This window comes from Mercenaria mercenaria, chromosome 4, assembly GCF_021730395.1.
Source record: "Mercenaria mercenaria strain notata chromosome 4, MADL_Memer_1, whole genome shotgun sequence".
In the NCBI taxonomy this organism is placed as follows: domain Eukaryota; kingdom Metazoa; phylum Mollusca; class Bivalvia; order Venerida; family Veneridae; genus Mercenaria; species Mercenaria mercenaria.
The window spans coordinates 79,637,162-79,651,970 of record NC_069364.1 but is presented as its reverse complement, the minus strand read 5'-3'; the positions used below and the strand labels follow the sequence as shown (position 1 = coordinate 79,651,970).

At 36.7% G+C, this 14,809-nt stretch overlaps 1 protein-coding gene across 4 annotated transcripts in view; it reads left to right on the top strand.

Annotated features, from left to right (window-relative positions):
- Positions 1-10,114, top strand: part of LOC123552261 (catalase-like) — a 33,971-nt gene extending 23,857 nt beyond the window's left edge. The window contains exons 9-14 of one of the 4 annotated variants that reach the window (XM_045341776.2): positions 2,152-2,290; positions 2,949-3,103; positions 3,688-3,855; positions 4,505-4,516; positions 7,164-7,209; positions 9,523-10,114. In XM_045341776.2, the coding sequence (XP_045197711.1) occupies positions 2,152-2,290; positions 2,949-3,103; positions 3,688-3,855; positions 4,505-4,516 (474 nt within the window). In that variant the 3' untranslated portion in view covers positions 7,164-7,209; positions 9,523-10,114. The remainder of the gene's footprint in view (positions 1-2,151; positions 2,291-2,948; positions 3,104-3,687; positions 3,856-4,504; positions 4,517-7,163; positions 7,210-9,522) is intronic. The other 3 variants (XM_045341775.2, XM_045341778.2, XM_045341774.2) reach the window with 3 other exon arrangements.
- Positions 10,115-14,809: the final 4,695 nt, after the last annotated feature.

Sequence of the window (14,809 nt, the reverse complement as noted above, 5' to 3'; positions counted from 1 at the left end):
ATTTGACAAGCTTACCTGTCAGTTTATATGGGATTATAATTGCACACTCATTTCATACAAATTAAAGATGAAAGGAAAACAAACTTACGCTTTCGGTGACTTGCTTCCCAATTTAAGTTGTGTTAATTACCGTTTGTTTACAACACTACATCTCAGCAATTTAAATAACAAAGGCGGTACGATCAAACAGTGATGTGCCACATTGCGCGAAAAAAATGACGTAATGCAATGGCAGTCTCGGGCAACTATACCGCTTAGATCTCCACTTTTAATGTCATGATGCTGACACACTTCTATTAGCTCTTTGCAGGGGTGTTAATTGCTGATGAAAACAAGGCCACATATAGTTCGGTTTTGAGGTTAGCGATGTTTCTGTACTTTTTATAATTGAATGATCCATTATTCAGGACCTGGTAGTATTATTCAGTAAAATAGTGGTTCCTTATTGGGCAGAGGAGTTTATAAATTGAACTCTCAAACTTCAAAATCAAATTACACTTTTAAGACTTTAACAACAGATTAATTACCGATAATTGTTAACGTTTCTTTTTGCTTTTAACACAGGGGAGGTTACCTGATGATGATATTATGTCCATAATTTTGGGACACTTTTCAAAATATTTATTTTTGAGGAAATCAGTCTTGGGGACAGTGAAAAAAATAATTATTTTATGCTGTCCAAACACTTGGGGAAAATACGGTAATTACTTTTTTTCTGTTTTTCTGAGGTGGGGAGAAGGGTGGGATATATAAGGCTTACATAAAGATTAAATTGCGCATAATTAGACATGTTGATATTGTTTGAAATTTTGTTCACATGCATTATATGGCATACATTATGTTTTGTTTGTACAGCTCCCATTACTTAAACATTATATTTAGTATCTAGATAAACGTCATCTGTACTAATACGTAAATGTACATTTTTCCCCATATTCTTGATCAAATTTGGCCACGATCTAATATAAACTGCGCCATGCTGGTTCCACCAATAATAGATCATCATTGGCACCATTGGCACCGATGTAAAAGTAAATTAAAACCAGCACCACTAAAAATAGATCACTACCGGCACCATAGCATCACTAAAAACAGAAACCGGCACCAAGCTGGCACCAGGAGTATCCCAGAAAGCCATGTAAAAGTCAAACCGGCCTCATACCGGCACCGGCACCAGAGAGTATATATCACACTGCACATAAGCAAACCAAACTTTCCTAGTCATTACGGTCAAGTCCTCTGAAGAAGTTCACAACTGCTGAATGAAACTAGTCAGGGAAGATGTCTTTCCAACAAGAGAGTATGTCTTCCATGGCTCACACCCAGCCAAATCATACGAGAAGCATCCCCACTTGGGCCATGGGGACCTGCTCTGCAGCAACTCCAACTATGAATCCCACCTCTGGGAGTAATCCAGCATCAGTGACTGTCTATGCAACCTTACACTTGCCTCTAGCTCGGCCAGCACGATAGTTACAGCGGGAACTAACATTATAGCGCTGCAGAACAGAGAGTGAAACTGAAACAACTCTAAAGATGAGGAAAACCTTAGACATATCTAATATGTGGATGCCTCTTTACAAAGAAGCAACATAGATCCTAAGTAAATATGTAAAGTCTCAAGGCATTAAAGACTACACACTAAATGTGCAGTAATAGTTTGATATCAAATCAAATCAAAATCATTGAGATCATGCATTGTGACCCAGAGACAGCAAATAACACAAAAAAAATGTAAGATTTAACAGGAAACACTTTCAAATCCACAAGCTTCATATTCTCAACCCAGTAGGGATCAATATTTCTCGATAGAATGGGAATACTCAGCCACTTCATTTATCTAATATGTAAATGTATATGGTATCGGATAGGAAATATACAATGCCAAAACACTAGAAGTAGATTTTAGTTCAAGTTTATCCCTAAATTTATGTATAGGACTGTTAATGTGAAGAAAGACTTTGTAACAAAGTTTTAATGATTTAAAATGTCTTTATAAAAAAAGGTTGTCTGTTTGAAATGGCTCGACCGTAGAAGTCTGCTGATTTCAATAGGATACTTCTTTGATTTATACTCAAGATTTATAAAGATTCTTTGTTAAAGTGACTAAGTGTTTTGCAGCATTACACAATTCCACTATAATTATTGTAGGGTCGTCTGTTTTCTTACTCTGATACCCACAGACACAGACTGGGCAGTAACTACCTACAGATCCCAGTCAACTGTCCTTACAATGCAAGGTTGAGGAACTACCAGAGAGATGGACCACAATGTGTTACAGATAACCAAGGTAGATGAAATCTTTCTTTATTATTTTGCAATTCATATTATGTACTTATTGTACTTATGTGTCATTAAATATTTTTGACTAATGAAAATTCCAAGTACATAAGAAACTTTTGAACATATAAATTCTGTCAAAAATGGCTTGTATTTCACAAGTTGATATGAACAGGCAGAAAAAATTTGGTATAATACCTTTTATATTGTATTGTAGCACACACACAAACTACACTCAGTTCTATTTTATCATGGATAAACATTGAAGATTTTGTTGGATAACAAAAAACAAACACAAAACGTTGGAGGTATATAATAAAAGGGTCATTTAACAGTAGCTAGATCTAGGATTTTGTATTCAGCTCTTGTGGATTTTGCCAGGTCGGATCACACGTCTCTACCTCATGATCTGAGCTGGCAAATCCACTCCAGCTGAAAAACAGCATCCCAGATCAAGCTACTGATATAATAACCGTATTATCTTTCATTTCTACAAAACATATTGTGAAGGTAGAAATAAGCAGTTTTTCAAGACCAGAATCCCGATGTTATTATAGAAAGTAAAAAAAGAATTGTGAATTTTTGCTCCAACTTACATATCTTCGAAGAAAAAAATATGGGTTAAAAACTATTTCATGAGTACCAGGAAGTTTTGCTCTGATTGGCAGGTGGCGCCCCCAATTACTTCCCCAACAGTTTCAGCGGTCCACAGGATGACCACAAGTTCCTCGAGCACATGGACAACATTAAGAATGGACAGGTGGGCAGGTACAACACAGCCGATGATGATAACTTCACACAAGTCGGAACATTCTTCAACAAGGTCAGTGCTTCTCTCGGTATTGATTTAACAAAATGATTCTAGGACGTATTATCAGTAAATCTTTTTGGAAAGATCTCCCGTTATAACCAGTAATTGCATCTATAGGGTGACAGAACATGTTGAAGCTGTTTTGTGTATGCAAAATTACATATTAAGTAAATTATAACTTTAGAGTAACTTTTTCCTTTCCAAAATCTTTGGAGCCTTTTGTTTCATTATATTGAGTTATACTTATTTTGAGAATTTTTATTGACAACTCATACATTCAGACCAACTTAAAGCTTGAGGCACTAAAGCGTACAGTTGAAGACACAGAATTTAAATGTTAAAGTCAGTGATTAGAAGCTAGATATTTCTAGTAGAGTTGTTGAAGGTAAGAAATCTGTGAAAAGATCCTCAGTTTGACCAAGTCTGTTCATTAGAGGTTATGGAATGTGCAGTGCCCCTCATGCCCTGTAGCACCAGCTGAAGTGAATTTCTGTTATTGCCAAAATGAATGTTCTCTGTGATCCCAAAATACCAGAAAATAAAACAACACTGAGTCAGTGTTGATTATTAAAGCAGTTTACTACTCTTGTGTCCAGGTACTGACAGCAGCTGAGCGTGAAAGACTGACAGAAAACATTGCTGGTCACATGAAGGATGCTCAAGAATTTATCCAGAAAAGGGCTGTTGGAAACTTCGCTAAAGCTGATCCTCAGTTCGGAAAAATGATCCAGGAAAAATTGGACTTCTACAAGAAAAAGTCACAGGTTTGTTTAAAATGTCTTAAAAGAAAAAAATTAATGTTTCCTGCTGGTAATTACTCAGACTATTCTGAAGTTTTTTCACAATCATCATATAATGTTTAAATTTGCTTTAATTGCCCTCCATTCTATAACATTCAGATGTGCATGATGTTTTTAGCTTGGAGATGATGAGGTCATTTTTCATACAATAAGGGCATGTAAGACACCTTGGTGTAAGAACATTTTGTTATGTAAACAGGGTACATGTAATTTGAAACATGAGAAATTTAATGTCATTAGATATCTTAATGATGCAGTAGCAGGTTTTAAGCGAATATACCGTATACCCCCATATAAATGCCTCTTCCCTTATAAATCCCTTCTTCACTTATTTATAGATTTTTTTTATCTCGTTAATGAATTACTATAAATCCATCTTCTAATGAACGAGCATTAAAAATCATAATGTAGACGGTATACAATATAGTACAGTTTCAGTATTCAGTAATGAAATAAATTGAAAAGTAAACATTCGTAGGGAGAACAAATAGGCGTATATCAGTGCATTCTATTTGCAAAATGGAACTCCCAGGGGGCATTGATACAGGGGAATACGGTTCAGTGAAAAAAAGTGCTTAGTGTTTAACTGTTTGATTTATTTTGGCTACACCAGCCTGCAGCCTAGGTTTGTATGACAAATTCAATGGTTTTGGGCTTCAGTAATAATAAGCAGACAACTAAGCCATTTTTTTAAATGTTTTTTGTTCAAGTTTAGTTGATTCGCAGAGAAGTGATTTTTAATGTTTTTTGCTTTTTTTGTTTTTTAAAAGTATTCTATAGAGCACTTTTGAACATATATTTAATTTAAAATATGATACATTTTTACAAAAGCAATATAGATCTATATGTTACATTTTTACAAAAATAATATATATGTTACATTTTTAGCTCACCTGTCACAAAGTGACAAGGTGAGCTTTTGTGATCGCGCGGTGTCCGTCGTCCGTCCGTAAACTTTTGCTTGTGACCACTCTAGAGGTCACATTTTTCATGGGATCTTTATGAAAGTTGGTCAGAATGTTCATCTTGATGATATCTAGGTCAAGTTCGAAACTGGGTCACGTGCCTTCAAAAACTAGGTCAGTAGGTCTAAAAACAGAAAAACCTTGTGACCTCTCTAGAGGCCATATATTTCACAAGATCTTCATGAAAATTGGTCAGAATGTTCACCTTGATGATATCTAGGTCAAGTTCGAAACTGGGTCACGTTCCATCAAAAACTAGGTCAGTAGGTCTAAAAATAGAAAAACCTTGTGACCTCTCTAGAGGCCATATATTTCACAAGATCTTCATGAAAATTGGTCAGAATGTTCACCTTGATGATATCTAGGTCAAGTTCGAAACTGGGTCACGTGCCATCAAAAACTAGGTCAGTAGGTCAAATAATAGAAAAACCTTGTGACCTCTCTAGAGGCCATATATTTCATGAGATCTTCATGAAAATTGGTCTGAATGTTCATCTTGATGATATCTAGGTCAAGTTCGAAACTGGGTCACGTGCGGTCAAAAACTAGGTCAGTAGGGCTAAAAATAGAAAAACCTTGTGACCTCTCTAGAGGCCATATATTTCATGAGATCTTCATGAAAATTGGTCAGAATGTTCATCTTGATGATATCTAGGTCAAGTTCGAAAGTGGGTCACGTGCCATCAAAAACTAGGTCAGTAGGTCAAATAATAGAAAAACCTTGTGACCTCTCTAGAGGCCATATTTTTCATGGGATCTGTATGAAAGTTGGTCAGAATGTTCATCTTGATGAGATCTAGGTCAACTTCGAAAGTGGGTCACGTGCCATCAAAAACTAGGTCAGTAGGTCAAATAATAGAAAAACCTTGTGACATCTTGATGATATCTAGGTCAAGTTTGAAACTGGGTCAACTGCTATCAAAAACTAGGTCAGTAGGTCTAAAATTATTAAAATCTTTTGACCTCTCTAGAGGCCATATTTTCCAATGGATCTTCATGAAAATTGATCTGAATATTCACCTTGATGATATCTAGGTCAGTTTCGAAACTGGGTCACATGCGGTCAAAAACTAGGCCAGTAGGTATAAAAATAGAAAAACTTTGTGACCTCTCTAGAGGCCATATTTTTCATGAGATCTTCATGAAAATTAGTGAGAATGTTCACCTTGATGATATCTATGTAAAGTTCAAAACAGGGTCATGTACCTTCGAAAACTAGGTCAATAGGTCAAATAATAGAACAACCTTGTGACCTCTCTAGAGACCATATTTTTCAATGGATCTTCATGAAAATTGGTCAGAATTTTTATCTTGATAATATCTAGGTCAAGTTCAGAACTGGGTCACATGAGCTCAAAAACTAGGTCACTATGTCAAATAATAGAAAAAACGACGTCATACTCAAAACTGGGTCATGTGGGAAGAGGTGAGCGATTCAGGACCATCATGGTCCTCTTGTTACAAAAAATGTAAAGAGGTAACTTTAGGTAAACCTTTGATAAGAAGCCAGCCAAGGAAGCGTCACATTCTGACTACTCAAGAGATGTGGTTGCTGTAGAAAAGTTTGATTTGGCACAAAAGTTTGATATAGGATGTTAGCTGACTGTCTGCTTAATTAAGGCTAGTGAGTGCTTAATACAGGTAGCTGATAAGGCAGGTTCAACTGAACTTCTACATCTGAAATCATAAACTAATTCTAACAAGATAAATAATGCATATTTACAGAAATTAATCATTTTCATCACATGAGGTGAGGGAGACATTGAATAAGTGCTGTCTGTCTGTACGATTTGTCAAATTTTATGATGCTTTGGCCATTTCTCGTATATTATTGGTTGGATTTCCACTAAATCTTATAGCTGATCAGTGCCAAGCCTCATTGTGCATATTGTTGGAATGTTCTAAGTGAGTGATTTCAATGGAGTTATGGCCCTTGATTTGTCATAGTTTACCTTGTTTGCCTAACTGATACCACAAAGAGGAACTATACTGTCATAAAAGTGATAATCGTCAGGTTTATTAGTGCATATCTTTGGAATATTCTATCTAGTTATTGGTTTTCAGCAGAGTTATGGCCCTTTCTTTGTCAAATTTTATGAAGTTTTGGCAACTTTTCTAATAACTTTGTATTAGGCCTGTGGTAATACTGGTTGTATTATAATCAAGAAATGCAATACAATGTTAAAACTTCTTTGGAATATGATGGAGTGTGACTTGGAAGCTAGATTAGACAAGCTGTATGCTACAGTACTTTAATTAGAAAAAATATCATTAAAAGGTGTATATTATACAGCTTTACCTTTCCAGAATTAGTTGAAGAAGCTTCTAAGCTACTCCACTGGTTTGGGATAAGGTACTTTAGAGGTCATATGTATTTAACAAAAATGATATATTTATTATTTAAACAGGGCATATTTAAAAAAAACTGCTTCTTTTAATATACTGTCTTCTATATGCTGATCACATACTTAATATGTTTCTAATGTTTTCATAGGGACAGTATTTTTCTCATATCAAACTTCACATCTATATGTGAGAAATCAGCATGTGAAAAATCTTGACCATGTTCTAAATAAAAAACTGTCTAATTTAAATCTTGTTTACATGTAATTAGTGAAGTTATTGTAATGGAGAACTAATTTTCATGGACTTTTCTCATTATGTCAGTCTGTGAAACTAAACACAACATATGAAATTCCCATCTGTTTGATCTTGGATAGGACTTAAAATTTCATTTGAGCCGTGCCATGAGAAAACCAACATAGTGGGTTTGCGACCAGCATGGATCCAGACCAGCCTGCGCATCCACGCAGTCTGGTCAGGCTCCATGCTGTTCGCTTTTAAAGCCTATTGGAATTGGAGAAACTGTTAGCGAACAGCATGGATCCTGACCAGACTGCGCGGATGCGCAGGCTGGTCTGGATCCATGCTGGTCGCATACCCACTATGTTGGTTTTCCCATGGCATGGCTCATTTAATCATGTGCCCAAAAAATTACCATTTTAGCCCAGCTGATGAAATTTTATGCCAACAGAATTAAACGATTGTACAACTATTTTTCTTTGTTCAGTGGTAATGTATAAATACAAGTGGCTAGGCTTTTATGAAGTCTTTCCGAATTTTTAATTTTAAGCAAAAATGTACATCAGTATTTGCTTCTTTAAACTGAACTCAGCAGGCTTTGACAGGTGAAAGTGCATGCCTGCTTGAAATTAGTTGAGAAATATAGCCGTATCTTCAAAATCATTCCTTGGAATAGGGTAAAATATTTAACAGGGGACTGCAACTGGATCCAGAAATGATGCCATCAACTTGATAGCTGATTTTAAGGAAAGCAATTAGAGTGTTGATAATTTCAGATGTTCAGTCATAAAGTAAACATTTAAATGTGACTATAAAATATTAGGAGCATCCGTGGCCGAGTGGTTAAGGTTGTTGACTTCAAATCACTTGCCCCTCATCGATGTGGGTTTGAGCCTCACTCGGGCCGTTGAATTCTTCATGTGAGGAAGCCTTCCAGCTGGCTTACGGAAGGTCGGTGGTTCTACCCAGGTGCCTGCTTGTGATGAAATAATGCACAGAGGGGCACCTGGGGTCTTCCTCCACCATCAAAGCTGGAAAGTCACCATATGACCTATAATTGTGTCGGTGCAATGTTAAATCCAACAAAATAAATAAATAAATAAAATATTAATATACATATATCAGGATATATTGAAATGTAATCAGTTTTACCTGTTTTATACCCCATCCACTCAAGATACAAAATATTTTTTCATGATGGCATTACCTATTGGTAAGGAGGTCACCACTAAATGAAAAGGGAATTGGTGAAAAAAATGGGGAAAGTATTGTATCTTTTTTCATGATAAAGGGAAGTAATTGATGAGAAAACCAAGTGAAATGTTGACTAAAGTAACTACACTTGGTTGTCAGGAATGAACAAATTCTCTGCGCTGTGTAATAACAGTATAGCTTAATTTATGCTTATTTTCTCACTCTGTTAATATTTATACTGTAGTAAAACATTGCTCACACACACATCAGTGGCTCATGTTCTTGAAGGTAACTCACAGGATACCCTGCCATTTTTCAGATATTTTTTATTGCAAGGAACAAGGGTAACCAAAGCACCCTTTGCAACCTTGGGTGATCAGTGTTTTACTGTATAATAAAGTATGTGGAGATAAAAAAAAAATGACAACCTAAACCTGCAACAAGTGAAACATTTTGATAATGCATTACAGGTCCCTATATTTTTTTCACACTGGTTTTTACATCAATAGACAGCTATGCATTATTAAGATATATATCATAAATATTGTTACTGTGAAATAATTAATATTCGTGGGGGACTAATTTTCGTGGATTTCGTGGTTGAGTCAATCCATGAAATTAAATCCCAATGAACAAGTAAAATTCCCATTCATTTTATGTTCAAAAGTTGAGATCCACGAATTCATATCCCCACAAAAACCACGAAATTTCATGCCCATGAAATTTAATGATTATACAGTATCTATATTGTTAATCAGTTACAAAAATGATGTAACCATGATATTAGACATAACATGAAAAGCCAGTTTGATTAATTAAATTAAACAAAAATAGACTTTAGTACAAGTAAATGCAGCACTTTCTTTAATTGTTTTCTTTTTTCTTGCAGAGGTCTGGAGGAGCTGTGGCACAACTGTAAATACAGATATATTCTTAATCAGACTTTGAAAACACTGTGATAATGGAGTATATAGTACATCAGTGAAATATTGTAACAACAAAAAAACTTGTGTTCGTTTATAGGGCAGATGTTAAGTTATTAGTTACAGTTGTATATTGATAATGATCAACTGATGACCTGGCAACAGAATAGTTTTGAAATACTGCTAAGAGAAGAGATATGAAAATTTCAAGAAAATCAAAGGATTTCTTGTAAAGTTAAGAAGAAATGGAAGAAATAGCTCAGAATTATATATTTCAAATAATGGATTAAACAGGATTGAATATTCTTTACAAAAATGTGAATTAAGGTGCTTATATTTTAAAAGGGTATAGTGTTAATTTACATACATGTAATCAACGTTGTTCAAGAAACCTCCATGGTTGTATATATATCTTGTTGTTGAAGAAACCTCCATGGTTGTATATATATCTTGTTGTTGAAGGAACCTCCATGGTTGTATATATATCTTCTGATGTTTAAGACTTTCATACTTACATCATCTTGCTTGTAAGCTCTAATATATATACAGTTAAAACTTGTTTCGAGTTCTAGGGGATCATGTGTTTTACTTTCGAGATAACAAAAATTCCGCTTAAATGATAATTTGTGCACGTTTTTGGAATGGAAGATGAAAATATCGAGATGGCCAAAATTTTAAGATAAGCAAGTTTGAGGTATCGAGTTTCAACTGTATATAGAATCATGCTTAAATTTTATGTGGTTTGTTTTTACCGTGTTCACAATCGTGATTATATACGCATGATGTTATCCTAGCCAGTTGTCAGATACGTCCTCTAATGATTCTACCTACAGCAGAAATTGGATTTTATGTCCTTTGAATATTGATACTAAATATATATGGTTGTGAACTATTCAAAGCCAAGCACTGGTTTAGAGTTAAAGCAGCATTCCAGGTGAAAGGTACTTACTGAAACATGTTTCTGCTAGGATAATTATGTGGTTATTCAGAAACTATCTTTTTTTATCCCTCATGATAATGCATAAGTATAATCACTTACAGTATTAATTTAAATAAATAGATGGAAAAAAAATTTGTATATCTTATTAATGTATGATTGAAGTGTGTGGTATAAGAGACTGTTGATACGAAAAATTTCAAGAAATACGCTTAGTCATCTCTGCAGCAGTTTCTGGTCTCAGCTGAAATGCAGAAAGTTAATCTTTTGACTGAGACGTGGCTTCTTTATATTGTTATCCCCCGCCGATGAAATCGGGAGGGGGTATTGAAATGGCGTTGTCCGTCCGTCAGTCCGTCCGTCCGTCCGTCCGCAGCCATTTCTCAGTAACTACTTGGTAGAATTTCATGAAACTTGAAATAAACATGAACCAACATACTGCGATGATGCCCGTCAAGTTTTTTTTTTGATTGGTCAATTTCCCTCAGAGTTATTGCCCTTGATTTAATAAAAAATGTCTGTCTGCAGCCATTTCTCAGTAACTAACAGGTAGAATTTCATCAGATTTGAAATAGACATGAACCAAGATACTGCCCTGATGCCCGTCAAGTTTTTTTTTTTGATAGGTCAATTTCCCTCAGAGTTATTGCCCTTGATTTAATGAAAAATGTCCGTCTGCAGCCATTTCTCAGTAACTAGCAGGTAGAATTTCATCAAACTTGAAATAGACATGAACCAAGATACTGCGACGATGCCCTTCAAGTTTTTTTTCGATTGGTCAATTTTCCATTTAGTTATTGCCCTTTAATTGTTTAAAAATCCACAGATCTGTACATAACAAACCAACCAATTGGAAGAATTTCATTAAACTTCTTCCATTCTTTTCCATGCACATTTATTATAAACATGTGATGTTGTGTACCTACACCTGGTCACCACCTTACATTGGTCACCCCCCCCCCCCCCCCCCCCCCCCCCCCCCCCACCCCCTTTTTTTTTTTTTTTTTTTCATTTTTCGTTTTCTACCAATATTTATAATCAACATGTAAACTGTTGTATCCTCACCCCCCCCCACCCAAACAAACCATTCATTTTCTTTTAATTTGATTTGACTAATGACTAACTTTTTGCAGGATATATTTTTTTGCCGTTCCTCAACTCTGACCCTTTCGGCGGGGGATTCCAATTCATCGAATTTGCTTGTTGCACATAAAGGATATGATACCACTACTTGCAGAATACCCACTACCTCATTTTGTTTTCATGGCCTTTCATAATGCCTGTTGCACTGAAATGCCTTTTTAGGTCTAACACAAAATGTTCAGTGTAAGCTTTTCCCATCATCCAATGTCTGCTAGCTGTTGTCTGCCAACAAGTGATTCAAATAACACCATTTGGCCAATTTCAACCAAATGTAGTAATGTTCTTTCGGTGGTCCTCTTTCAAATTTGTTCAAAGGAATCAATTCCTTTAAAGAACCTAGTTGTTGTGGCAACAGAAAAGAAAAATTTAAAAATCTCATCAGAAATTATAAGGTTGCCTGATTTTGAAATAATTATGTCTCCGCTTCCCCATTGGGGGAGACATATTGTTTTTGCCCTGTCCGTCCGTCACACTTCATTTCTGATCAATAACTGGAGAACCATTTGACCTAGAACCTTCAAACTTCATAGGGTGGCAGGGCTTATGGAGTAGACAGCCCTATTGATTTTAGGGTCACTCCATCAAAGGTCACAGGGGCCTGAATATGGAAAACCATTTCCGATGAATAACTTGAGAACCACGACCCAGAATGTTGAAACTTCATAGGATGATTGGACATGCAGAGTAGATGACCCCTATTGATTTTGGGGTCACTCCATTAAAGGTCACAGCGGCCAGAACATGGCAATCCATTTCTGGTCAGTAACTCGAGAACCATTTGACCTAGAACCTTCAAACTTCACAGGGTGATAGGATTTACAGAGTAGATGACCTGTATTGTTTTTAGGGTCACTCCATCAAAGGTCAAGGTCACAGGGGCCACCTGTCAGTTACATTTCACTTTTGATCAATAACTGGAGAACCATTTGACTTAGAACCTTTAAACTTCATAGGGCGATAGGGCTTACAGAGTAGATGACCACTATTAGTTTTGGGGTTACTAGATCAATAACTTGAGAACCGCTTGACCCAGAATGTTGAAACTTCATAGGATGATTGGACATGCCAAGTAGCCTATCCCTATTGTAGCCAACCATCAGTGTCTCTTCGACTTTCGCTCCTGTCCCCTATTGACTTCTTGCCTATTACGACTATGCATTTGGGGAGACATGTGCTTTTCTACAAAGGCATCTTCTAGTTCACACTAATGTTTCTCAAGTAATATTCTACCAAGATTGTTCAAATTATTCAGACTCATAAAAAACATGGATGTCAGGGATCCAGATCACTTTTCCCTAACGAGGCTTGAACCCACATTGGTGAGAGGCAAGTGATTCTAAGTCGGCGATCTTAACCACTCGGCCACGGAGGCTCCCTTTACAACATTCATCATCCAGCTATCATTTTTGCTACCATATGAGCAGGGCCTGACCCTGTTTTCATGCACATGGGATATCTTGCCATAAATACAAACCTGGCCAATCAAGAAACAATGTGGAGATGGCTGTATACACAAATTCAACCAGTTTCATACGAGGCATTTTCCAGTTCAGAAATAGTGAAAAGTAACATTTTCAATTCATAACTGAAGTTGCAAATTCAGTTTCTTTGGTGGTTAGTTGTCTAATGGTGTGACAGTGCAAGAAAAGTCAATGATGGAGTGGAAGGGTTGGGGGAGGGGGTGGGGGGGGGGGTAGATATAGGATACTGATACTTAAATAGTTTTAGAAGCTTGAAACTGATTGTGACCAACATTTTTACAAAATCTGACCCAGTGACCTTTACCTTTGTTACCTGCCTCTAAACAGATAGATGTCTGACCATTATCTTATTTGATGTTTGATGATGATAAAGGCAGTATTTAAGGAGAAATAGTGCAGTTGAGAAGCTTGCCATGAACTTAAACCAACTGATCCCAGTGACCGTGACCTTTAGAGTACCTGACCCATAATCACTTGGTGTAAGCCCCTGACCTGAATCAGTCCCTTTGGGAGGTGTGATGATAATATAGAAGTTTGTCGTAAAATCTCAACTTGAATGTGATAGTGATTGCAACACCAGCCCTCCTTATTCTTAAGATTTTCTTGTCAGAACATGCTACCCAAGTTTCAAGTTTATTTAAGACAAGTGTTTCTTGGATGACCATGTTCCAAAATGTTCTAAACCGCTTTGATAGCCTAGTGGAAGAGCGTCCGCTTCGAGTGCGGGAGGTCGTGGGTTCATCCCCGACCACGTCATACCAAAGAGGTGAAAAATTGTACCAGTAGCTCCCTTACTTGGCGCTCAGCATTGAAAGGGAAACTGGCCTCTTCTCTCATAACCTCGTGGCGATGGATTCCATCAGGAAACAGGTATTGAGAGTGATTTGTATGTTGTAGAACTTCCTTCACAATCGACCTAAAATAAATTATGTATAAACTAAAATGTTCTAACTTTCAATTGGTCAAAAAATTATAGCCTTCAATGGGGATGGGCAGTTTTCCCTAAACATAACAAATAGTGGGAATGTTAAAAATTTTCTTTTTTTATGCCCCCCTTTGAAGAAGGAGGGGTATATTGTTTTGCAGATGTCGGTCGGTTGGTCGGTCGGTATGTAGACCAATCTGTTTCCGGATGATAACTCAAGAACACTTGAGCCTAGGATCATGAAAGTTGATAGGGAGGTTGGTCATCACCAGCAGATGACCTCTATTGATTTTTAGATCAGTATGTCAAAGGTCAAGGTCACAGTGACCCGGAACAGTTAAACAGTTTCCGGATGATGACTCAACGCTTGGGCCTAGGATCATTAAAGTTAATGGGGAAGTTGGTCATGACCAGCAGATGACCCCTATTGATTCTGAGGTCAGTAGGTCAAAGATCAAGGTCACAGTGACCCAGAACTGTAAAACGGTTTCCGGACGATAACTCAAGAACGCTTGGGCATAGGATCGTGAAAGTTGATAGGGAGGTTCTACATCACCAGCAGATGATCCCTATTGATTTTGAGATCAGTAGGTCAAAGGTCAAGGTCACAGTGACAAGGAACAGTAAAACAGTTTCTGGACGATATTTCAAGAACGCTTGGGCCTAGGATCAGGAAAATTGATAATGAGGTTGGTCATGAGGAGCAGATGACCCTATTGATCTTGGGGTCACTAGGTCGAAGTTCAAGGTCACTTTGGCCAGGAACA